The sequence below is a fragment of the Meriones unguiculatus genome, chromosome 4, assembly GCF_030254825.1.
Source record: "Meriones unguiculatus strain TT.TT164.6M chromosome 4, Bangor_MerUng_6.1, whole genome shotgun sequence".
Lineage (NCBI taxonomy): Eukaryota > Metazoa > Chordata > Mammalia > Rodentia > Muridae > Meriones > Meriones unguiculatus.
Genome location: NC_083352.1, coordinates 109,164,629 through 109,187,627, shown reverse-complemented (window position 1 = coordinate 109,187,627; position 22,999 = coordinate 109,164,629). Strand labels below are relative to the sequence as shown.

At 47.2% G+C, this 22,999-nt stretch overlaps 1 protein-coding gene across 1 annotated transcript; it reads right to left on the bottom strand.

Moving 5' to 3' along the window:
* Positions 1 to 535: 535 nt before the first annotated feature.
* On the bottom strand, positions 536 to 16,333 carry LOC110545262 (1,25-dihydroxyvitamin D(3) 24-hydroxylase, mitochondrial). The gene is made up of 12 exons (XM_021631253.2): positions 15,710 to 16,333; positions 15,350 to 15,540; positions 14,470 to 14,563; positions 12,130 to 12,226; positions 10,953 to 11,044; positions 9,308 to 9,419; positions 7,947 to 8,092; positions 5,095 to 5,261; positions 4,001 to 4,079; positions 3,178 to 3,375; positions 2,948 to 3,067; positions 536 to 1,912 (listed from the first exon to the last, which is right to left on the bottom strand). The coding sequence occupies exons 1-11, from the start codon at positions 15,956 to 15,958 to the stop codon at positions 2,957 to 2,959; spliced, it is 1,536 nt and encodes a 511-aa protein (XP_021486928.1). The 5' UTR covers positions 15,959 to 16,333; the 3' UTR covers positions 536 to 1,912; positions 2,948 to 2,956.
* Between the last annotated feature and the right edge of the window lie 6,666 nt (positions 16,334 to 22,999).

Below are 22,999 nucleotides of genomic sequence, written 5' to 3'. Positions count from 1 at the left end.
GGTCACAGTGATCATAGAAACACCAATACTGTGGTGAGGAGATGGGGACGCAATTTGAAAAGCTGGTAAGAGCAAAACCTGAAAGTTTATTTTGTTATTAAGTGATCCTCTTTCAGCAAAGGAACTTTTCAAAAAAATCTAAACTTTCATAAGGGCGATGATGGCTTGCAAAATGGACACACAGCATTTTCTACGAATAAAACAAAGTTCAAGGTTAAAAAAAAAAGGTCTTATGAAGCCCAGGAAAGAAGGAAAAACCATCTCTCTAGCATTTAAATAAAAAAAAATTTCATTCAGAGAATTCAAAGCTATAAAATACAAGGCCTGGCTAGTGGGCTCCATGGTTGAAGGTGCTTGCTGCTAAGCCCAACAAGTTTGATGCTGACACCTGCATCCTGAAAGGAGAGAAGTGATTCTCTAAGTTGCCTTTTGACCTCCGTGGGCGTGATGTGGTGGGTGTGATCCTCCCCCAAAAGAAATATAATAAAACATTTTAGAAAGACAAATCTATAAAAGTAAAATCTGACAACACAGGTGTAATTATTTATTTTATTATTTTATTTCTCAGCAGTACTGGGGATGGAATCCAGGGCCCCACATAGACTAGGCAAACCCTTACAATGGGACTACATTTTTAGTCTCCGGATTTACAACTACAAAAATAATTTCATAATTTCATAAGAAAGAGAAAGCGTGTGTTAGCCATATACACAAATTCATTCAAAAATACATATGGATGTATATTTCAGAAATATTCTAAAACCATAATCTAAACGGGAAAATCTTTATCAAATATACAAAAGTAAACAGCAAACTTCAGTAGAAAAAAAGGTGCTGGTTAGAAAATGGACAAGTCATATGTAAACATTTAAAAAATTTTGTGAGTAGTGCATAACTCCGTGTTTTGCACTTCTGAAATCGTGCTTTCCCAGAGTTCCAAGTCACACTACACATTGCTCAGGTAGTCTCTGAGTACACATACATTATCACCATCACTTTGAATAGATAAAGAAATTAAGGCATAGAGAGTCCTATTCTTAAATTGTATATTCGTACCTTTAAGCGGTGACTAAATTTCAGGATACAGTCCTGCACTAAACTGGGTATCCTAAGTCTTTATGTAAACCATGACTGAAGCAAAGCACCCTCAGAGCCCACAGCCACTCAGGCACATACACTAGCCCACATGTGCCAGCCCAGAAACTGCTGATTCATCCACCCATACTCCAATACCATGGAGAAAAGGTACCAACAACAACAACAAAAAAAAATTACAGAGTCCTCTGCATGACTGAGCATTCATCAGCAAGGGGCTGGCTTCACTATAGGACTTCTTGAAATAGTCTCTAATTTCCAATAGTGTTTCCCCTTGTATGCAGGGAAAATAGCTTTAGGAGAGCCTTTACCTAACACTTAGCTCGGCTGGCATCTCCTCAAATATTGAATGAAACAGAGGTATAATAAATGGTTTGCCAGCCCCACTCAGATCCCCAGACAATTAAGCCATAGCAGGTCTTTCTTCATGAAGCATAAATGGGAATTAAAGCTGCTTCTTTGGGTTTGGCAGCAGAAACACTTAGGGACCTTTACTAGAACAGCTGACCATCAGCCTCCCAGTGATGTCACAGAGGATGGAGAAATAGCAGGCTCTTGAGCAGGACCACAGAAGCAAGAGGGGCTCTGATTGGCAGAGGTAAACCAGCAGTGGGGTCTGGAGGGTGGGACCTGGCACTCCCACACGACCTGTGCTTCCCTGAGTGACGGTCTCAGCGAAAATCTTTGTGTAGACAATCGCTTCTAGAATAGTTCTACAGAAGGCAAGGTATGTCATGCTTTGCAGGTTGTCCCAAGCTCTGGTCCTTGAAGTTTGCCGTGTGGGAATATGGAAGCCATAAGCAGAGCAGAATTCTTGCTGAAAGGGAAAGATTGCTGGTCTTGATCTCGGTGGAAAAAACAACAACAACAACAACAAAAAAAAAAAACAATCTGGAAAATCAAGCAGACACCCAGCACATGTCATTCTGGGTATTTCAACTATTAGAATAAGGTTATTTCAGTCATTAGAAAGCAAAAGGCTGAAATTGAAATTGTGGTGAAATGAACACTCCCACCTTGCTGAGTAACGACTGCGCTCACACCATCCCACTTCATGTGACATGTTGTCTGTCACTACACACACTAGGGAATGATGCTGCATTCCTCGGGACCTCATTCTGAAGCTTCAACACTAACTCTGTGTTCCTGTAAATATTCATTGCTCCCACCTCAGTGGATCCTTCCCTTGACCCTGAGCAAACCCTAATCACTCTGTTGGAAGGACAGACTGAGTGAGTGAGCCGGCTTCAGGCACGAACATGTGGCTGTCAAGACACGGGTTGGAGAGAGGTCACCTTCCACATCAGACAATAAGGCCTCACCGTCTCATTCCTTGGTCACATCAATTGTGAGTTCATTGTAATGTGCATTAGGAGAAGCCAGCCAGACTTACAAAGTTCCTGTTTTGCTACAGGAGTAATTCTTTAGCACGGGGCTTGAGTGGCCCAAGTTGAAAGAAAGAAAATAATCCAGTAATGTTTATAAAAGGAGAATTAGGTGGGACTAGAGAGATGGCGAAGAGCCACCTGCTGCTCTAGCAGAGGACCTGGGTTTGGTTCTCAGCACCTGTGTCATTTGGGCAGCTCCCAGTTGCCTGTAACTTCTAGATCCAGGGGATTGAGTGTGCTTTTCTAACTTCTGTGGGTACCAACACTTCTGTGGCACACATACACATACATTGGAAAGAAAGGAGGGAAAAAAGAGAGATATAGAGACAGAGAGGGAAGGAGATGGGACGGAGAGAAAGAGGGAGGGAGGAAGAAAATAAAGAAACGTGAGTATAGACAGTTCTAAACTTGGCTCAGTCCTGGTCAGGCAAGGCTCCTGAGGGCAAAGGGACGCAGACCCTCACCTCAGCATCCTACCGCGGACAGAATGCAATGGGCAGCTCCCGGCTGGGTACCAAGATGCCGAGATGCAGCATCTCCACAGGTTCATTGTCTGTAGCCACAATATTATATTTTTGGATGATCTGTAACAAAGATCAAGACAAAAGCAGAATTAACCCTCTGTCCCTCCACCCACGCCTGCTTTGTGAAATAGCCCAGAGCGCGGCTGCAGTAACACAGTGAAGGCCTTTACCCAGCAAAGAGCCAAGTGGAGCTGTAACTCAGCCAGTCGGCGCCCAATGCACATCCTCTTCCCGAGGCCAAATGGGAGATGGGCGAAGGGATTGATCTTTCTCTCCTTCTGAAGCCAGCGTTCAGGTCTAAACTGGTCGGAGTCTCCGAAGTTGTCTTCACTGGAACCCAGCACTTGGGTATTTAGGGTCAACAGTGTCTAAGAACACAGGGAAAGGATGATATTTTAAGAAACCAGAAGCAAAAAAATAACTCACGGAAATAGAATAATGATGGTTGTATGGCTTGACATGTTAGGGGAAGAATGATACATGCGTGTATAGGGCATTTGGTGCTGTCTACTGCTCTCTGCCTTACCCAGTTGAGACAAGGTCTCTCTCTGAACCTGGAATTAACCTGGCAGCCAGCAAGGACCATTGATCCTCCATCTGCCCTCCAAAATGCTGACCCAAACAGCCACACCCCGTTTTTGACATGGGTGTCAGGGAATCCAAACCCATGTCCTTCTGCTTCTGCAGCAAGTGCTCAGGCCCCTCCCTGAACCCCTTCCCTGCCCCAGGACTCTACATTTTTGTGTTCCATTTTCACAACCACCTCCTCTCATTTTTCTGTGGAGGAAGATGAAACTCACAGACTCCCTGTAACTCAAGACCACAGACATAAAGTTCACAGCGAGTCCATGTTTCCATCTCAAGACCCATCATCCCTTAGCAGCATACCAACTCTGCTTTCCCAGTAAAAAGTTTCAAGGAAGTGTGACAAACACTTGGAAAGTGTAATCTTTCCAGGTTTTGCTACTGAACAGACACGCAAATTCTACTCACTCCTTTGGGTAAAGTGTAGTCACCCAGAACCGTTGGCTTGTCCAGGGTCCGAGTTGTAAACGGCACACTTGGGGTGACCCTGAAAATTCAAAGTCAGAATGGTCACGGACCACGCTCTGTCTGACGTAGCATTAGGAATACAGACAGAATGAAAACTGGAAGAGCCGTCAGAAAGCCGACAGGACAAAAAGAAACCCTGTCTCTTTCTATGAGCGGCTATTGGCAACCGACAGTTGCTGGGAGGGAGAAAGCAGGTTTGTTTGTTTGTTTGTTTGTTTGTTTGTTTTTCCTTCACTTAGGGGTGTAGCCCCTGATAGATCAACTACCTTCCTTCCACACTCAAGAATATATAGGCAAGACAAATAAATAAGACTTTGTGGGGTGGAAAGGCAGACACAAAATTGGGACGGAGGACGGAGGTTGGATCTGAGTGGAGCTGGGACAGGTGAGCGAATCCGATCAAAATATTTTGTATGAAATCCTCAAAGAACTAAGCTTTGTCTTGGTTTTAAGAGATCCCTCAATCTTCTCAATACGTAAGACTCTCGTTTCTTATCGTGCTAGGCTGGCTAGTGGCTCGTCACACCGATTCTCTGGTAAGGCTAACTAGTGGCTCATCGATTATTCTGTTCGCGGCTCAGGTGTCGCCTGCGGCCTGGCATTCCTTCCACTCTGCTGCTGTCTGCTCTCCACAAATGTAGTGCTGGTTCCTTCTAATCTAAAGATGGGAGGTTTACTTTCCAGAAGGAGTTTTGAAAGACCCATGCCTCCCTTGCTTCTTGCTCAGCCTTCCTCTCCAACCCTACACAGGTGACCCCTTACTGTGGTCAGCCTCCATCAGAGAGAGGCCGTTATTGCTTTAACACTAAGATTTAAAGGGATTGGGCCACAAGGTTTGGGAAGTAAGTAATATGAAACCATACACCCCAAGGCCCTTCTCTCTAGTCCGATAGGTGTGTAAAATCAGCCTGGGGTGGGGCATCTTGAGGCATCATTGCTATGTCTCTAAAGGGAACCCCTTTTCAATGATGTAATGTATTGCCAAAGCAAAAGAGAACCTTTCCTGGTGCATCGGCCCAGAGGTCTGACCTTACCTCATGGATTCTTTCAGACAGGCCTTTAAGTAGGGTATATTCCTCACGTCTTCTGCCCGTGGCGTCTGGTTCTTGGGCAACACGCTCTGGATTTCCAGAAGAAGTCTCTGCTGTACTTGGGGATTCCGGGCTAGGTTGTAGAGAATCCACATCAAGCTGTTGGCCGTCTGAAAGGCAACCGGCCTGCAGATGAGAGTCTTTCCATAACCAGCCTCAGGTCTCGAACAAAAGGTCATGTCTCAAGTACAGTTGGACGTGACTGCTTGAGCACAAACCAATTCGAGTAAAACTGGCAAGTGGGGGGCATCTCTGGGGACTACAGGACTCCTTTCTGGCTTGTGGTATATTTTACTGCCACACGAGATGCTGCCACTAGGGGGAAACCAGCGCAAGAGTCAAAGATGTCCTCTCCATTTCTCACCTTCAGACCTAGCCTCGAATCTACCCCGGCCTGAAAATAGAAATTGTGCTAGAACTTGTTTAATGGGCAAAACGTGATGTAAAACCGAGTAAAGAGAGGATGGAAAAGCTCTAATGACACTAATGAAAGGTTTCTAAAGATACGTTCCTAATGCAATTGAATGTGTGAGACATGGCTTTCCTGGAATTTAATAAAAGTTCTTTTGGCTACACCCTAAATTAACCACGAACACAAAAAGGCATTGTCAGGATTTTAGCCACATGCAAAATGCCTTCATAGGAGACCGCAACAGCTTGCCAAAAAGGGATGGGATAAGGGTGGAAATAAATTCTGACATCACATTGCCTATGCTAAGAAGCCATCAGTGTTGTTTTTTTTTTTTTTTTGTTTGTTTGTTTTGTTTTGTTTTGACAAAGGCTGGTGGCATGTTAAGGGTCTCTGTGGCGTCTTTTCTGAGGGTAATGAGGAGCAGCCACCATATTCATCAGCAGGAGGTAGAGTCGAGTAGCTACTCCTAAACTAATTTAAGCCGAATAGCTTCGGAAAGTCGGTGGTCAGGGCCCCCCTCTGCAGACACCAAGGCGCTGTGCCTAAGCGCCATGACCCACTCACGCTAATGAGAGGAGTACGGGACGGGTCAGAGCCAACTGGCATTTATTATTTTTGGAAGAACGTGCCTCCCAGACAGGGTCCTTCATGTCAGAGTGCCAGCGGCCTCAGCTGAAATAAACCGTGGATGCCATTATTCCATAACAGGAAGAGGGCGTGGCTTCTAAATTAGAGGCAGTCAAATCTCTCTGGTCCACCGGATGTGACTTTCAGAATAAACAGGACTGAAAAAGAAATGGACCAGGTGTGTAACCGTATCAGTGAGCGCCTCACCACAAGGGCCAAACAATGTTCCATGGGGCTGGATAACTGCAGCTTTCACCACAGCAGGGTACTCTGCTTGGGCCCCCTGAAGAAGACTTGCAGAGTCTTAATTCCAAGGGGATGTGGGTTAGGAAACCTCAAGGGCTCAGGCTGTCCTGGCATGACCTTGGCTGTCTGTCGGGAGGTGTCTCTTCAACTGGCCTCCTGATGCTCCTTTCTTTCTTCTAAGTTCACTCTTCCCCCCACCAGCTGTAGTCCACTTGTCAAAGCATAAACTGGCCAGCTTAATGCCTTGCTTAAAAGGTTTCTTCATGGTGTATACCACTGTGTGAAGTTGTGGTTTGTGTGTGTGCATGTCTGCTGTCTTTTCTACCCACTGGCATTTAAGTTCACTGAGGGACAAGACTTTGTCTCGCATTCCTTGAAGACGTTTAAGAGTCAGGTGCATAGTACACACTCTATCATTCTCAGCCTCTTTTGTCTACTCAGTTAGCATTTGTTGACCACCTTGTATATGCCGTGTGCTCTTCTGTGTTCTTGGAATGAAGCTCTACCTCAAGAATCCACACCTCAAGAAAACAGAACCGTGGCTGAAGCGCCGCCTTTGCAGCTCGTTCGATTGGAAACTGAGGCCAGGGCAACTAGCGCTTTGCCAGTCCGCAGTGAGAGGGAGAAAGAAAAGAGTGTTGTCCCAGATACAGAAAACTTACGCTGTTTTTTTTTCCCTGCAAGAAGCACCAGGAAAGAGGAAAATGCAAAGAAGCAGCCAACCAGGAAGGTTTCTGCCTAGAAAATTTCAGGTGTGTGGAATGTTGGGCTTGGAGGAGTCTGAGTCTGTGTCACACTCATGACAGCTTAGGACAGGAATGGAAGGCGACAGACCTCACCAGAACTTTGGTGTGTGGAGAATCTATTGAGAGTCAGATAGAAGACATCCGTGTGTGTGTGTTCATATGTCAAGGCCCATGTATGGATGTGCATGTGGAAGCTGAGGTTGACAAGAGGCAGACAGCTTCCTTAGCCACTCTCTATCTTATTTTTTTGAGGCAGGGTCTCTCACTGGACTAGCTAGTCTACCTGGTCTCTACATGTCCATCCCTGGGATTACACGTAGAAGCACCACATCTGGCTTTTAAAATCTGAGTTCTGAGGGGCAAACTCAGGTCCTCATGGATGCTCAGATAGTACTTAACCAACTGAGCCATCTCTCCATCCCTTAAGCTTGAAATACTTAAATTATCCTGCCAGAACTTGGGTGCCTGACTGTTTCCAAATTCTTGTATCAGTTCTGATATCTGTCCTGGTGCTGGCCAGAGCCTACCCAGTGTTTCATCATTGGAGCATATGTTATTGAAGTCCCTGCCACACCCCTAAGCAAAAAGAGGCCATGCTTTGCATTTCCCAGTGTTCACTATGGGACTCTTACTACAGGTTTTGGAGGCTGTTGCTGCTCCAGTAATTCTGGAGAACGATTCCAGTGCCTACTTAATAAACTCATCATGGAAACCAAACTCTCCAACTGACTATTCAGCCTCCTGAATCGCCAGTCCTTCCTCACCGTCTCCACCGCAGCCAGCTGGAGCTCTGTGACAGCAGCATACAGTTCTTTCTTGGAAAGGCGATTGTGCTGATAAATATCACAAAGGAAATCTTCACTGGGCTGCTGGGAGTATTTCTCCAAGCGGCTGTCGATGCAAGGCTTGACTGTGTCAGAGGAGGGAAGAGAGAGAGAGAGAGAGAGCCTGAAAATTTGGATGAGGAAAATAGCTCAAGAAAATCTCGCAACACTGAGTCTCTACAGGAATATCGACAATTGCAAATGTCTAGTAAATATTCTTGCTACATGGCAAATACTGGTTCATGCTGACATGGGTGGGTTTCTCAGGATCCACTGGGCATCTTCTAGAAGTGTTGATTCAGAATCAGGGATTGGGGAGCCTGAAGTCAGTCTATGTGTCTGTCAATCTATCTATCTATCTATCTGAGCTCACTATGTAGGCCAGGCTGGTCTCAAACTCACAGATACATGCCCCTCTCCCTCTAGAGTGCTGGTACTAAAGGCATGCACCACCATGTATGGCCTTGAGGTCTTCATTTCTATCAAGCTCCCGGAGGCAGGTGCTGTTGGTCTGAAGTCACACGAACAAAAGCTCAGAGCTCAGAAGGGATCAGGGTGAGAGGGGATGAGAACTGGGCTTATGTGCACACTCCAAACTTGGATGCAGGTGCATCAACCCATGTGCATGGTGCCTGGAGCTACTAGTTACACTCAGAATTTAGCATTTACAGAACGCATTTGGACAGCTGTCTCACTTTAATTCCTTATGCAGGCAGACACCATACTAAGATCTCCGTGGAGATAGTCGGTAGGGTGATTTCCCCATGGTGCAGTTGGGACCTTAGTCCTGAAGCCTGGAGCCTGGAGTCTTGGGAGAGCTGCTTAGGTGTGGCTCAGGACAACTGCTTGGGGACTCATGGAAGAGCTGACTATGTGGCTTTGTGTAAGGATTGAACATATTCATGCACCCCACCCTTAACACCCCTTGTCATGGAGCAAAAATAGCCCTAACCACCAAAATATCATGTGGTGTTGTGCTAGGCACATTAAAAGTGTACCAAAGTGGGAATTACTGTCATTCATGATTTTAGAGATGGGATAATCAAGGATGAAAAGGTGATGACACATAGGGCCAAACCACCACGTGTGAACTCAAGTCTGGCTGGGAAACTCTCTCTTGAGCCACCTTCTGCTGCTTGCCCCAGCTATGTGCGTGAGTTCAGGAAGCTCTAGAAAGTAGAAGAAGCGACACCATGGGAAGATCATGGTGGTTCAGTCAGATAGATCAGACTAAGCCTCTCCTAGGCCTACGGTCAGAGTTCCCGGGTCATAAGGGGGAATGGAAAGGGCGGTTCTTTCACCTGATTTGAAAATGGTGTCCCAGGCCAGTGTGTGCTCCTGCCACACTTTGGTGTTGAGGGTCTTGTGCAACTCCACGGGGGTCACCATCATCTTTCCAAATGTGCTCATCATCTGTAAGAAACTCAGGAGCTCAGGCCCTAAACTTTTCCCTCTAAGTCAATGTTCTTCTTGGAGGGGGAGGAGCATAAATCAGACCACACCTGAATCTCCAAAGTGTGGGATTCAAAGGCCTACCATCTCTCTCTCACTTATATCAAAGATGGCTTTGTGGCCTGTGTTTAATAAAAAGGTATCAGTCTTATGACTTAATGTGGGTGCCCCCTCCCACACATTGTGGTTAAATTAATAGTATAGTATAATAATGTTTATTATTTGCTCTACAATTTTTACACAGTATATCTAACCTGTTATCACAATCAATAAAAGACACAGACACCTGAGAGATTTTAGAATGGCTGTATCTTACCTGGGACAAGGCAGATATTAACCTTCTAAACTACCCTTACCTCCCAGTCCCATCCCAGGCTACCTTCCACCCATAATTACATAAATACTTGCTTATTCTCTCTTCTGGGCCACTTCCTCCATCCATGTCAGCCAAGTGCTTCTTTCTGCCCTAACCCATGGTGGCTCCCTCCTTTGGATTTCCTTCTCCAGTGATCCTTTTGTCCCCGAAGCCCAGAACCTTAGCCATGCCTACCTCCTGCCCTGCCCAGGTATAGGCCTTTTAATCAGGCATTCAGGGAAAATTGGGGAACATTCCTTCTCATCACATGGTTACAGGAGACAGTTCAACATTATAACAATACCCATGGCAGGGGAGTAACCAGATCTTGGGGGCCAATAATTATAGCATCAGAATACAATAGCACCAGACCAACCCCAACGCATGTGAGTGCGCGCAGGCGCGTACACACACACAAACACACACACACACACACACACACACACACACACACACACACACTTTTGGTTGTACTGGGGATCAATCCCAGGGTCTCCTGGTTGCAAAAACAATGTCTAATACTGAGCTATTCTGTATCCCTTTTATTTTATTTTTATTTTGAGACAAAGTATCATTAAATTGTCTAGACTGCCCTTGCACTCACTTTGTAGTCCAAACCAACTTAAAACTTGCAATTATCTTGCCTCAGCACCTTGCCCAAGCAGCTGGGATGGCAGGCCTGTACCACCAGCCCTAGTTTTTAATGGTCTAATTGTAAAGAAAGAACAAAAACTGGAACAGTATAATTTGCCTATTCATTCCAGTTTCTTGAATCACATAACCTTAGTTAATCCTAAATCAATTTCACCGTGTCTATAATTTCTCAAATTACTTAAACCATTCAAAACTGAAAAATGTGAAACATTCAGAAACTTTAAAAGTTATCTTTTAGCCAACTGGCCACTAACCAAGATACCTTAAATACATTTAAAAGAATTTTTTAGTAAAATAACTTAGCCTAAAATGATCTTAGCGTGTTTCTTTGTGATTGGTGCACATGTATAAATTAAATATAGATATCAAAGTGGATGACTTCAGTATTAGGCAAGTGTGACCCCTCCTCCTTGGGAGACACAGGGACAACCTGTGCCCTTCTGAATTCTAGCTGTCAGGACGTGCTGTCCACAGGGGCTGCTTACTGTTTTGATGGCAGCGATGAAGGTCAGTGCCTCCTCCCCTACCTCCTCCTGAAGAAGCCCAAATCTTTTCTCATATAGTACAAGGCAGATACCTGTCATTGAAAAGAATCACTACTGTTATTCATCCATAGCTATGCCAGGGTCTATGATTAGCTGGCTATTAAAGACTGAATTCCATGTCTCATGTGACTGTGGTCTCTTCTAGAAGAAAACAAAATCTCAGAGAGAGAGAGAGAGCAGGGAACACTTTCTTCTCTCACTAGACCCATAAGCTTTGGAGCTTCCTCGTGAGAGACACACTGTCCACCACAGTCACAGGGAGGTGGGGACAGAGGAGTCACTGGGTCAGAGATCTGCACTGCTTTGGCTCAGCCATGCAGCTGGAGTCGTCACCGATTCCTGCTGCCAAAGACAGTACACAGAAAGCCACCATGAGAAGAGCTGGGAGGCACAAGCCCTGGAGTAGGCTCCCCGTACCTGCCAGGCACTGGACTAGCACAGGACAGCTGTTTCTCTGTTCTGTTTTCCATTTAACAATGTTGTTTAGGATCAACCTATTTTCAAATAAGATTACTTAGTCTTTAAAATTTCTACATAGATAGAATTTGAATTATATAATAGCCATGTCTCTTTAACTAGATGTAGTAATTGAACAGGCTGCTTTAATTACTTTCTCCTTGAGTGTGTGCCCATTTAGGGGCACATGGGTTGGTGTGGGATGCAGCATCTGAAACAATGTTTACTTCCCAAAATGCTTTGAGTCTGCATTGAGGCATTAATCTCTTAAGAATGGTGACATTGTCCTCATTGGCTCCTTAGTGCAAAGGACTCCTCCTCTCACCCAGGCTCACACTTCCGCCCCCTTTTAATCCTTTAAATGTCCTTACCTGTATTTGCTGCTCTAGAACCATAGTTTTGTGAGGGCAAAGATGCTATCCATTTTGTTCCTCGGTGTGTTCCTGGTACCTAACAGTGCCTGGCACATAGTATTTGCTTAATAAATGTTTGCTGAATGACTTATATAAACAACCCGTAGTACAAGTCATAACTAAAATGGGTTTGTATGCTCTTGTTCTGGTTGGTGATAATCTATCACTATAGAACTGTAAGCAGAGCTGAGCTTTATCCCCTAGATCTCTTGCAAAGTTAAGTGAACAGGGCTATAAATTCAACTTACTTTCAAAGGACCATTTATTCAGTTCGCTGTACAAGTCCTTGATGCGGCCTCCTTCATCACACAGCTTATCCATTCTTCCCACAAAATCAGCCAAGACCTTAAAAAGAAGCACATCTCTTTGTCATGGGAGGGAAGGGGAAGGTCCAAGCTCAGGAAGTTCATCAGAGGGTATCTCTACCGTTGGTTGGCAGTGTTGGCAATAGTTACACATGGTCTTCTCTGGGCCTGCCCTGTGCTATTCCTAGGCTCCTCCTGAAGCTACTGAAACTTAAGTTTCAGGCTTGTCTTTAGAACATTCCTGGAAACTGTTTTGTGTTTGTATGTGTGTGTGTGTGGGTAGGCTTGTGTTTGTCTGGGGGTGTGCATGTCTCAATGCGCACAAGTGTGGAGGCCAGCTGTTGAGATTAGCTGTCTACTTCAGTTGCTCTCCATCCTATTTTTTTGAGACAGGGTCTGTCGCTGAACCTCGAATTCTGAAATTTGGCTAACCTAGCTAGCCAATGAATTTCCAGCCATCCTCCTGTTTCTACCCCCTCAGTGCTGGGATTTGAACTCAGGTCTCCAATAATTGCAGAGCAAGTACTTTACTGGCTGAGCCATCTCCCCAGCTCTGGTTCTGATACTTTAAGAAGAAAGAAAACATCCTTTTGGGAAGACTGGGTGGAAAGACCATGGGGGGGGGAGTAATCAGACAAAACAGCACGGCAGCTCAGGGACTGTTGTGAAGTTTGGGGCAGCACCTCCACTCTCTCCTGGCACATCTGGGCAGAGGCGTGCCCTTCCTCCAGCTGTTTATGAGAAGTATGTGCACTTGGGAGCTACGAAACCTGCAAACTCTGTACGTAGCTCCCTCAGTTGGTAAGCCTGCAACCCTGGGACAGCCACATGAGGTCTCTAGATGCCCAACCCTCTAAAAAGCAGAGTCTGAGATGGCCCAAGTCTCACCGGAACCACACGTGGTACAGAGTGTATCATTCTAGCTGATCTGCACTGCAACCTCATGTGACATTTTCCATGTCACAGCTGAAGAACAGCTTAGAGGTGCTAAGTCACTTGCCCACATACCTGATGACCTGCCAAGCTATACCTTAGATAAAGTGGTCATAAAACCGACAGGTAACAAACGGGCATGTTTAGCTTGCCTGTGTAATGCATTTTAAAAACACTTTGTATTTGCTAACTCAATAGAAAGACAGGGCACGTGGGGGAGGGGAACAAAAAAACAAAAGAAAAAAAAAAGCTGAGCATGGGGTTTCACCTTTCACCCAAACCCTGGGGAGGCAGAAGCAGGTGGATCTCTCTGAGTTTGAAGGAAGCCTGGTCTACATAGTGAACTCTAGGCCATCAAGGGCTACATAGGGAGAACTGTCTCCAAGAAAAAGAAAAACAAAACAAAACAAAACAAAAAACAAAAGCAAAAAACAAAAACAAAAAACAAAAACAAAAAAAACAAGGGATTTCACACACTGTATGGATTTTCCCACAACCCATCTTCTTAATCTTATCCTCATTATTACCAGAGGTGACCCTGGCTGTGTACTCCACGTGACAGTGGCTAGCGGGATCTGGAGTAGCTGTCCACCTAGAAAAGGCTTAACTATGCACTACTTGAGGCTTGCATTACTGTGCTATATTAGTTATCTGGCTTCTATGGGTTCTGTAGGAACCCATCTGGGTCCAAGGCTAACTCAAAACAACCTCTCATGTGAACAAGAGTAAAACAAACAAACAAACAAACAAACAAGCTATATGCTTAAGCCTGCCCCCTGGCCCCCTGTTGACTATACGGTATTGTTAAAGTCCTTTAGCAAAGTATGAAGTCATTCTTAAGGACAAAGGTCTGCCCATTGCCCAGACTCTTTTCAGAATCGTTCATCAGCGTGGAGCATAAAATTTCTGGCCACATCATGCCATTTCATCCTTCTACATCTTCAGAGAGTTTCTGCCTCTGTGCTCCTATTCCAAGTGTAAAGCCCCCCCCTCCCCCCCCCCCCCCCCCCCGCTGTTGCCTCCAAGGGCTTTTACAAGGATCATCTCACTTAGCAGTCCTGTAGACTAGCGGCTCTAAAAACTTGGAAATGGGCTTAGGGAAGTAAAACAACACCGCTGGATCTCACCGGTACTCGGTGGAAGGCCACGGAACAGCGAAGTCAGCCTGCCTCCGTGGGATTACTTTAGAAGCCTTTGGAGATGAGTTGAGTTTGGGGGACCGGGATGGACGGAGAGAAACAGCAACCCCCTCAACCCCTGTGATGGATGATGATTCTTCTCTCTTTGTGCTTTAGAGCTATGAGCAAAAGCCCCGGGGAGCGTGGGGAAAGCTGGCCCCAGCGCACAAACCTCATTGATTTTGTTGTCCAGCTTCATGACCTCCACCGGCTTCATTAGTTTCTTTTGGAAGGCGCTGCGGACCCTCTGCCACTCTTTTCCTTCCCTGCAGAGGAGAACTGTGTTTAGAGCGCCCCTGGAAAACAGCCGCGCAGCGATTCCAGAGCGCAAAAACTACCCCAAATATGAACTGCCAAGTTCCTGGGAATCTTAGCGCTCAATGAATATTCGCGGCTGTCCATCTGGGGCCAGAGGTGGGGGGAAGGGGGATGGACTCACAGCGGCCCTCCGCTCCCTGGGGAGCTGATGGCAGTTAATGGTTGCTGGGGAAGGGGTTGTCACTTTTCTTCAGTAGCTAAGGAGGCTCTGACAAGTTCCCCTTACTCTAACCCTCACCCATGCTCATGCAAGCAACCCCAGGGAGACATAAACACAAACAAAAACGACACGTAAATAGGAGCGGGAGTTGTTGGGACGAGGGACACTCTCAGTGGGAGTGGGAGGGGGCACGCGGGATGAAAGCGACCACGTACGGAAACCGTCCAGTCAATGTGAAAATGTTTGCTTTGACGTTATGGTTGAATCTTGCTCAAGATGACACCAGGAAGGTGAAGCCCAAATGAAAGGGGCTTGGTGCTTTTGATTATATCCTATGGGGGAGGTAGGCGTGTGTGCATGCCCTCACTGCGTGGCTTTTGTGTGTGTGTGTGTGTGTGTGTGTGTGTACCACTCTCTGTACCATCATTCCAGGATTGCACCTGCCCTAAGCAGAACAGGGGCTTCTGTATTCCATCTGCCTAAGAAATGTCCTAGGGAACTCTTAACTACTCCCCTCCCCTGCTGCCCAGCACGCCCAGCCTCCCGCCGCCTCCACCCTGCAGAGGGGTCTCACAGGATCAGCAACCCGTAGCTCTCGTTGCGGTAGTCGCGATAGGCTTTCCAGGGCTTGATCTCCATTCGCTGGGGATGTGCGCTCTCGGTGCGGTACAGAGCTTCCAGCAGTCTCGGCGAGCCCAGGTGGACCGAGTCGAAGGAGCCCAGCTTCATCCGGAAAATCTCACCGTAGTTCTTGTGGTACTCGGCCTGCGGCGGGGAGGGCAGAATGCCGTCAGCGGCGCATCCTCTGGCGCCTAGGGCGCTTCTGCCTTGTGCAGCTGCCGGGTCACCTGAGCTCTCTTCCCCCTTCTCCCCCCCCACCCCCGCCCCCCCAACGGGGAGGAATAGGGAACAGGAGAACGGCAAATTTATTTACCAGAGTATCATGCTGTTTCTTCAGGCCCCCTTTCCAAAGAATCTCCAGTAAACTGCCTAGCAGTGGCCAGTTGGTGGGTCCAGGCAGGGAGGTGGCGTCCCGAGTCTTAGCACCTGTCACCAGCGGGCAGAGGGGCACCTCTTTTGGCTCGCGGGGAGCGCTCGCCTTGGACATGGGGGGCTGTCCGAGGTCGCGCAGCCGGCGCAGGAAAGCCACCAGGGAGCGCCTTTTATCAGTGGGGCAGCTCATAGTAGCAGGCCGCACGTGGGCTCGAAGAGGGGCAGGGGCTGGAAAGGGTAAGGTGTTTCGGAAGTGCTACTGCGTTCTGGAGTCTTGGCGATTTGGGAAGAGAGGCAAACAGAACCTGCGGGTGTGGCGAAACTTCAGGAGGGACTTCGAAGAGGCAGGCGTCCAGGGATGCTGCTGCAAGGTGCAGCGGCTTAGGCGCAGGGGCCTGTCCCGAGCTGGCCACCAAAGGGGCTGGAGACTAGCGGCCGGGGGCTTGGTGGCTCCTGGGAGAGTCTTCTGTGGGTCTGCCAAGTTGACTTCTAAGGTCTGAAGCCACTGGGTGTCAAGGGATGCCGTCGAGTCTGATGTACCTGGCTGTGCTTTCCCCAAGCTCCCAGACTCAGGGACCTCGTATTTATGAAGACAGAACATGCCCGGGATGGCCAATGAACTCGCTGACTGGGGCGGAGGGGGACCTGCTGGCAAGGCTTAGAGGGACGTGGAAGCGGGGGGGTGGGGTGGGGTGGTGGAGAGTGTGGGAAGAGGATGGAGTCAGCGAGGTGAGTGAGGGCGCGGGGCCTCGGTGACCGATGCGCTGCTCTCCTGGCGGCGCACGGGTGGACTCCACCCCGGAGATAACCCAGGAAAGGCGCGTTGAGCCTAGGGTTCAGCGGGTGCGCTGTGAGCGCGCCACCCCGCCCTCCTCCTGCAGGCTGCAGCTGGCCTTGCAACAGCCCGAAGCTGTGCTTGCACAATCGCCACCCAGGGCGGGCAAGGTCCCCGAGGACAGCGCGGAAGGCTGCCCGCGCCTGCCAAGGGAGGGGAGAGCATCCGCGCCTTCCAACATCCTGGGAGACAGGTTTTCGCAGCCTGAGCCGTACTTCTTCTGGATGGAAGTTGCCCCTTTGAGCCTCTGAAGAAGGTGACTTGAAACTCAATAGGATGCACCGAAAGAAGGGCCGCAACTCTTCTTACCTTGTGTCTTAAGTTATGCAAGAAAGCCCAAAGCTGTTTGCAGAATTTCCTCACCGGATTTCTAGATGGGTTGGGTTGCTAGGAAACTGAATAAATCAGTGGATGCAGAGAGTCTACATAGGTGTGTGTCCGCGGTGGATAATCAATAGAAGATGCTAGCGGAGTTAGTTCTGGAGACAATGCTCTTGGAGGGCTTGGCTTAGTTTTCCTTCGGCTGCTTCCCACATGTCCCCTCAAGCCTTTCCTTCTTGCTCACCGCCCACCCGGCCAGAGCAGAGGCACGCACAGATTCCCAAGCGGCCCACTGCCTCCCTGAAGTCCACCTAAAGCACGCAGTTATCCACAGAGGTGGTCCTGCTTTTGTAGCTGGCTAGAATAATGCTCATTTTCCTAATTGACCAAAAGGAAATTGGTCTTTGCTGATTCAAAGTGACTCATATTGCTTCCTGCTTATCCAACGCAAAGGCGCCAGCACCCAGGAGGGAGGCCGATTTCCTCTCCTGTTTTTCAGTCACCTGACCTAAGGTTACCGTGACCCACGCAGTAGCAAGGTCTTCCGTAAACATCTGTCTGCTTCTGGTAAAGGTTTTACAATCCAGTTTCTGATTTGTGCTCCAACACTATTATTTCAAATGTGTCCTAAGAGTTCTGTGTTAATAAAAAACAGCTATACCACCTATGCAATAATTTAGATGCAATCTGCTAGATCTATTTCAATATGTATCGCAGTGTAGGTACAGCACAAAATATAAATTTATATAGTCTTTGTGTGCCCATGAAATATGCATTTTAGAGAGCCTGTGACAAAGCAGGAATTTCACATCAATATTTCTGTTTAAATTTCACTTCAGATCAATGTCAAAAATAAAACTCAACCCCACCCCACCCCATGCTTAGGAATTAAACACGCTGCTGATTATCACAGACATTAGTGGTCCCCATGACATTCACAGGCCACAGTTTCTGGCCCAGCCTGACCCTTCAGCATAGACATCTATATGTGTAACTCCTTCCTTTGCTTTCTTGAGACAGAATCTCACAGCCCAGGCTGGCTCAAATGCCTCAGCCTCCTGCTTCCACCCCTAGAATGCTGGGATGAGAGGTTTATTCCGCCACGCCTCACATCACTTGGCTAATTACATCCCTTTTTCTTAGCTAGTGTGCTATCTTTTTTTCCTTTTCATTAATTAATTTATTTTTAAGGCAGATTTCAGATGAAGTAGGTTTTTCTGGGGGTTCAGTGTTGAACTTTTTGTTTGTTTTGGGGGGCAGAGTCTCGCTATGTAGCCCTGGCTTTCTGGTAGCTTGCTATGTTGACCAGGCTGGTCTTGAACTTACCTTCTGCCTGCCTCTGCCTCTTGAGTGCTAGAGGAGACTCATGGGAGAGTACCAGACTTCTTCAGGTATTCCAAACAGATACATAGAAGCACAGGAGATCATTAGTTACTGTATACACGTAGGAGTAAATAAGCAAATTCCTATTTCATGGAAGTCCATGTGTACTGGAGAGGGTCCCTAGTCATTGTTACACTGACCGGCAGTGGGAAGCACCAAGTTCTTGGGACATCCACTGAGTAGAAGACTCATCAGTCCTTGAAGAGGTTTGGAGCATCAAATGGTTATGTTGAGCACAGTGTCAGGAGCTCACCCTTCCTCCCTTGGCTTCGTGCCTCTCTCATTCCAGAGCCTGTGTGAGTCATGCAGCCAGGGATCCTCTCAGGAACCCTTAATGAAAGATCTAGGAGTGGCAGCTAAGTGCCAACCCCATTCCCAAGACTGGCCCCATTCACCTCTACTGTTCTGGGAGATCCTAACCAAGGTCCGCAAAGTTTAATTAGACCCTAGCCTTTCTACTATACAATCATGCATGTCTGTGTGTGTGTGTGTGTGTGTGTGTGTGTGTTGGGGCAAAGGCTTGATCCTCCGTACTGGGAAATACAAAGCCTTTTCAAATACATGGATTGGCAATAAAGCTTTGAGCTTCAAACTTTGCCTGACCTAGGGCGAGAGCTGCTTTTTGATTGTGGAGACTCGGAGGGTTGATTTTTTCATTTCTTGAGCAGAGACCATTGGAACTAACCTCATAGCCAAAACCCAACATCTTAGAAATGGAGAATATGGGAGCGTACCAACACAGGCTCCTGTGAGGGCCATTCGGAAAGTCCTTAGCAAATCGAGGTGTGTGGGAATTTACCCTTCAGTGCGCGTGCATTGCATACATACCTGGTTCTTTGAAGCTACACAGAAGGCAGGTGCTCCAATCATGATTTCTGTGCTCAACTGATTAGTTGCATTTTTTTGTATTTGTGGTGCTGGAGACTGGCTGCTGGGCCTTGAGCACACCAGAGAGCACTCTGGCTGGAACTCTACATTCGTCACAGTTTTGAGGCAGGGTCTCACCCAGTGGCTTAGGCTCGGCTCGGCTCAACCTTCCAAGCAGCTGAAGTCACGTTGTTTTGATTCAGTAAACCACACAGCAAATTAAGCTGAAGTGGTGGAGAAGTCCGAGTGAGTGTCTATCTAAGCTCAGCCGGCTTATTCCACAGGGACTTTCTGACTGCCCCAGGAGCAGGCCCTGTGGCAGGAAACTGACTGCCCATGGTAGTCATAGCTATAGAAAATGGGCTCTTGAGTCTTCATTTAGGATAAATCTTAAATCTCCCTGAAATGGCAGGCTACTGCCTTTTTGCTGATTGTCCCTCACATAATACATGACACAATGTTGGTTATGTTGAACGGCACCCAATAAGTAAATAATAGACAATTGATTATTGATTCTTTCCTCATTCCCCGGCGAAACCCAGAGAGTTCAGCAACAAAACGGCTTTTGTTTTCTGAGGAAGTTATTGGTAAGCTCTGGCGATGCTCACCTGGGCGCCTCACAGAAAGTAGTCTTACACAACCAAAATAAGGATCCGGGCCTGGTCAGGTTTGGTTGAAACCCTGACTCCACTCCTCACTGGCTGTGTGGGCTTGGGAAGGTGTTTGACTTCTCTGAGCCCAGTTTCCTCACTGCCAACATTAGAGATCACTACACCCTCCTACCCAGGTAGGCCGAGACAATGTGAAAAGGTTCTTGGATTTTGTTTGTTTGCTTAGTTTCGGTTTGTGAGACAGGGTGTCATGTAGCCCAGGCCGGCCTTGATCTCACTATGCAATTGAGAGTAATTTAAAAACCCTGTCTCATCTTTGAATTGATCTTCCAGCCTCCACTCATGGCTTTTTATTGCATTTTCGTGTTTTCCTTTGTTTGTTTTTGACGTTCCATTGGTACCACATACTTTTCGTGAATAGAATTTGAGATTAGATCATCACAGGGATACCTGTTCTGTGCCTTTTCCTGTATGGTATGACTTGGCTAATGTCATTCGTGTGAATTCAGGGAAATCTCCTGATGGGATTTTTACAGTCAGATACTTTGCATCGAAGCACAGTTTGGTTTGCTCCTCTATGTCAGGAGCCTGCCTTGACGTATCTGTTGACTGAGATGGGCATTACTGAGAACTGACAATACAGAAGCTTTGGGCAGTAGCAATTCCTAAGTGTTCTTATAACAGACATTTTTGGTATCAGCTTTTCCACCCAAGAACAGCAGCTATGAGGCCCCTTCTGTTCTGATCCTTCTGCAGTGTTAGTCAATGAGAGAGGGCTAGCTCTGGCTTCAAGGCTAATTGGAATCCTATGTGTTTACACAGGACTATCCACAGATCCCTGCACTGCAATGTCATTACCCATTGGAAAAAAAGAAGTTAACATGCATCTCCAGAAATCTCCTGATTGGTTTTCGTTCTCTCCAGTCAGAATGGAATTCCTTGGGGGATTCATCAGTAAACTCGCTGGCTGAGTGCCCGTTGCATGCTGGGCGCCTTCCCCAGCACAGGGTGTCAGGCAAGGAAGGCCTGCTTAGCTAGAGAGCACTCTCTGCTGATGACATCGAATCACATGTACTGGAAACAGGAAAGAGTTGACCTCCATCCTCCTGACTTCTGCAAAGTGGGTTGTTCTGAGGCGCTGCAGGGTGCAGCAACAGAAAAACAGCACTCTCATTATTCATCGCTCTCTCGGCTTCTGCTGGACCAGCTACAGCTGTCCTTGCTGAGGGTCCTACAGCTAATGCTGGAGCTGGGTGCTGCTCCAAGTCCCCTCACTGTCAGCTCTTGCCAGCTGAGCACTGGGGCCTCAGGGGTCTCATCCTTCAAGGTAGTTCCTGTTTGTTTCAAGTTAGTGATGACAAAGACACCCAACAGAAGTATCAAACTTCAAGATATCTGAGCTCTCGGAAGGAAGGAGAGGGTTGAAAGAATGCACAGGGCAAGCTTCTATGTGATATTTATTAAAATTGGATGAGAAAATGTTGGGGAAAGGGCTGATATGGTGACAGCATGATTGACTTAAGGTTACCGAGCAGAGCTATGTCCCTCCAGTGGTGACGGGCTTTTCTCCGGAGGATATAGACAGTCCCAGTGCTGATCAGATCTGAAACAGGCCAACCTCCAGATGTACAGAAGTCTCCCAGGAGTCTGTGGGCCACTGTAGGGTGAGATGCAGGGGCCACCTCTGACCCTGGGTGGAGAGCACACCCAGATACAGCCATGACGGTGGCCACTTCCACAAGCTGCAGATCAGTAAGTCGGCTTCGTTTTACCTTCACTTTTTGCTTTTCACGGCCGCTCACCTCCCAGTACAGCCCTGTCTGTGATGTCTTAGGGGGTTACTGGGGACTGTGAGCTAGGGTGTTTAAGAAAGATATACTGAGTGTTCCGAGACCAAAGTGATGGTGACAGACATGAACAAGAGAGAGGGTTGTGTGACAGCAGTGGCTGGAGTAAATGAGAGGGAAAGGCCTACTTCAGAGTGCAACATGCGGCCTGGTGGAAAGCTCTAAAAGTGCAGGATGAGACCTGGATAGACAGGAGTTGTAGTGATGTCTAATATTAACCTCAAACAACAGTAATTAGGTTCTTATAGAAAATAACCCAAACAAAGGGACGTTCAGTCAGGTCTATGTGAATGCCAGTGATATCTTTGAATAACATTCTTGCATTCAGAGTCGTTCTGCACTCGATGACTAGGAACCTTTTGAAGCGGCCTCGTTCCTTTTCCTCACAGAATCAGTGTGCAGATTCGGGGAGGCGTATTCTTCCTAGAACGCTTTACAGATACGTTCTTATTGTTAAATGCTCGTGATGTGAACATAGGTTTCTGGTAAAGGTCTACCTAGAGACAGAATGAAGGGACTTTATATCTTCTTACCCGCATTGTCTTACTCACTGTTCTATTGCCGTGAAGAGACACCATGACCAAGGCAACTCTTCTCCGAGTACTGGGATTATAGGTGTGCACCGCCATGCTGGGTGTAAATGATACCAGGGAATTTGAACCCAGAGCTTTGTGCCAGCACTCTACCCACTGAGCTACATTCCCTGCCCAGTTCACCTGGCATAGCCAGGCAGGACAAGCCGAGATCTCCCCTGCCCTTTTCTTCCTCTTGTTCTCCCTCTGGCATGAGTACCTCCTCGTTGTCATCCTTGGTGGTTGCTCCTTTCATCATGCCGGTTGCTATTCTGGCTTAGAGTGACTTTGATGGACTTTCTCAGGCTGTCACCCCTCATCATGACCTATATCCACTGTACACGTATAAACTGCACAAGTCACCCCACTGTGGGCTTTGCAAAGTGGAAATCGAGAACATCAGCACAGGCACACCTGCTCTGTCGCAACAAGCAAAGAGGGCCTTTTCTTTCTTTCAGATGGAATTCCACCCCAGACCTGCCTACGTTTACCCACGCCTCACCACAACCTCAAGGCCACCACCACATTTCTCCCAGCCTTCTTGATTTTCTTGGCTGACGTTTTAAGGAATAACTTTTTACGACATATAAAGACCTGTCTCTTCATGCTGCTTTGTGGCAAACATCACAACACCCTTTAGCAGGATTCATCAGAAGAACTAGGAAAACAATGCCAGAACGTACAGGCTCTGGGGCTAGGGGCGTGGAGTGACAGCAAAACTCGGGGATGACACTAAAGCCACCTTGCTTGATAGCTGGCTCTTACAATACCCCCAATTTTGGGCCCAAGTCACTG

Coding starts and splice junctions, on each gene's coding strand:
- LOC110545262 (XM_021631253.2), bottom strand. CDS start 15,958: ATGAGCTGCCCCACTGATAAAAGGCGCTCCCTGGTGGCTTTCCTGCGC. Junction 11,045..12,129: donor GAATAAATGGTCCTTTGAAA/GTAAGTTGAATT, acceptor TTTCAATGACAG/GTATCTGCCTTGTACTATAT. Junction 8,093..9,307: donor GGACACCATTTTCAAATCAG/GTGAAAGAACCG, acceptor CCTCTGACACAG/TCAAGCCTTGCATCGACAGC.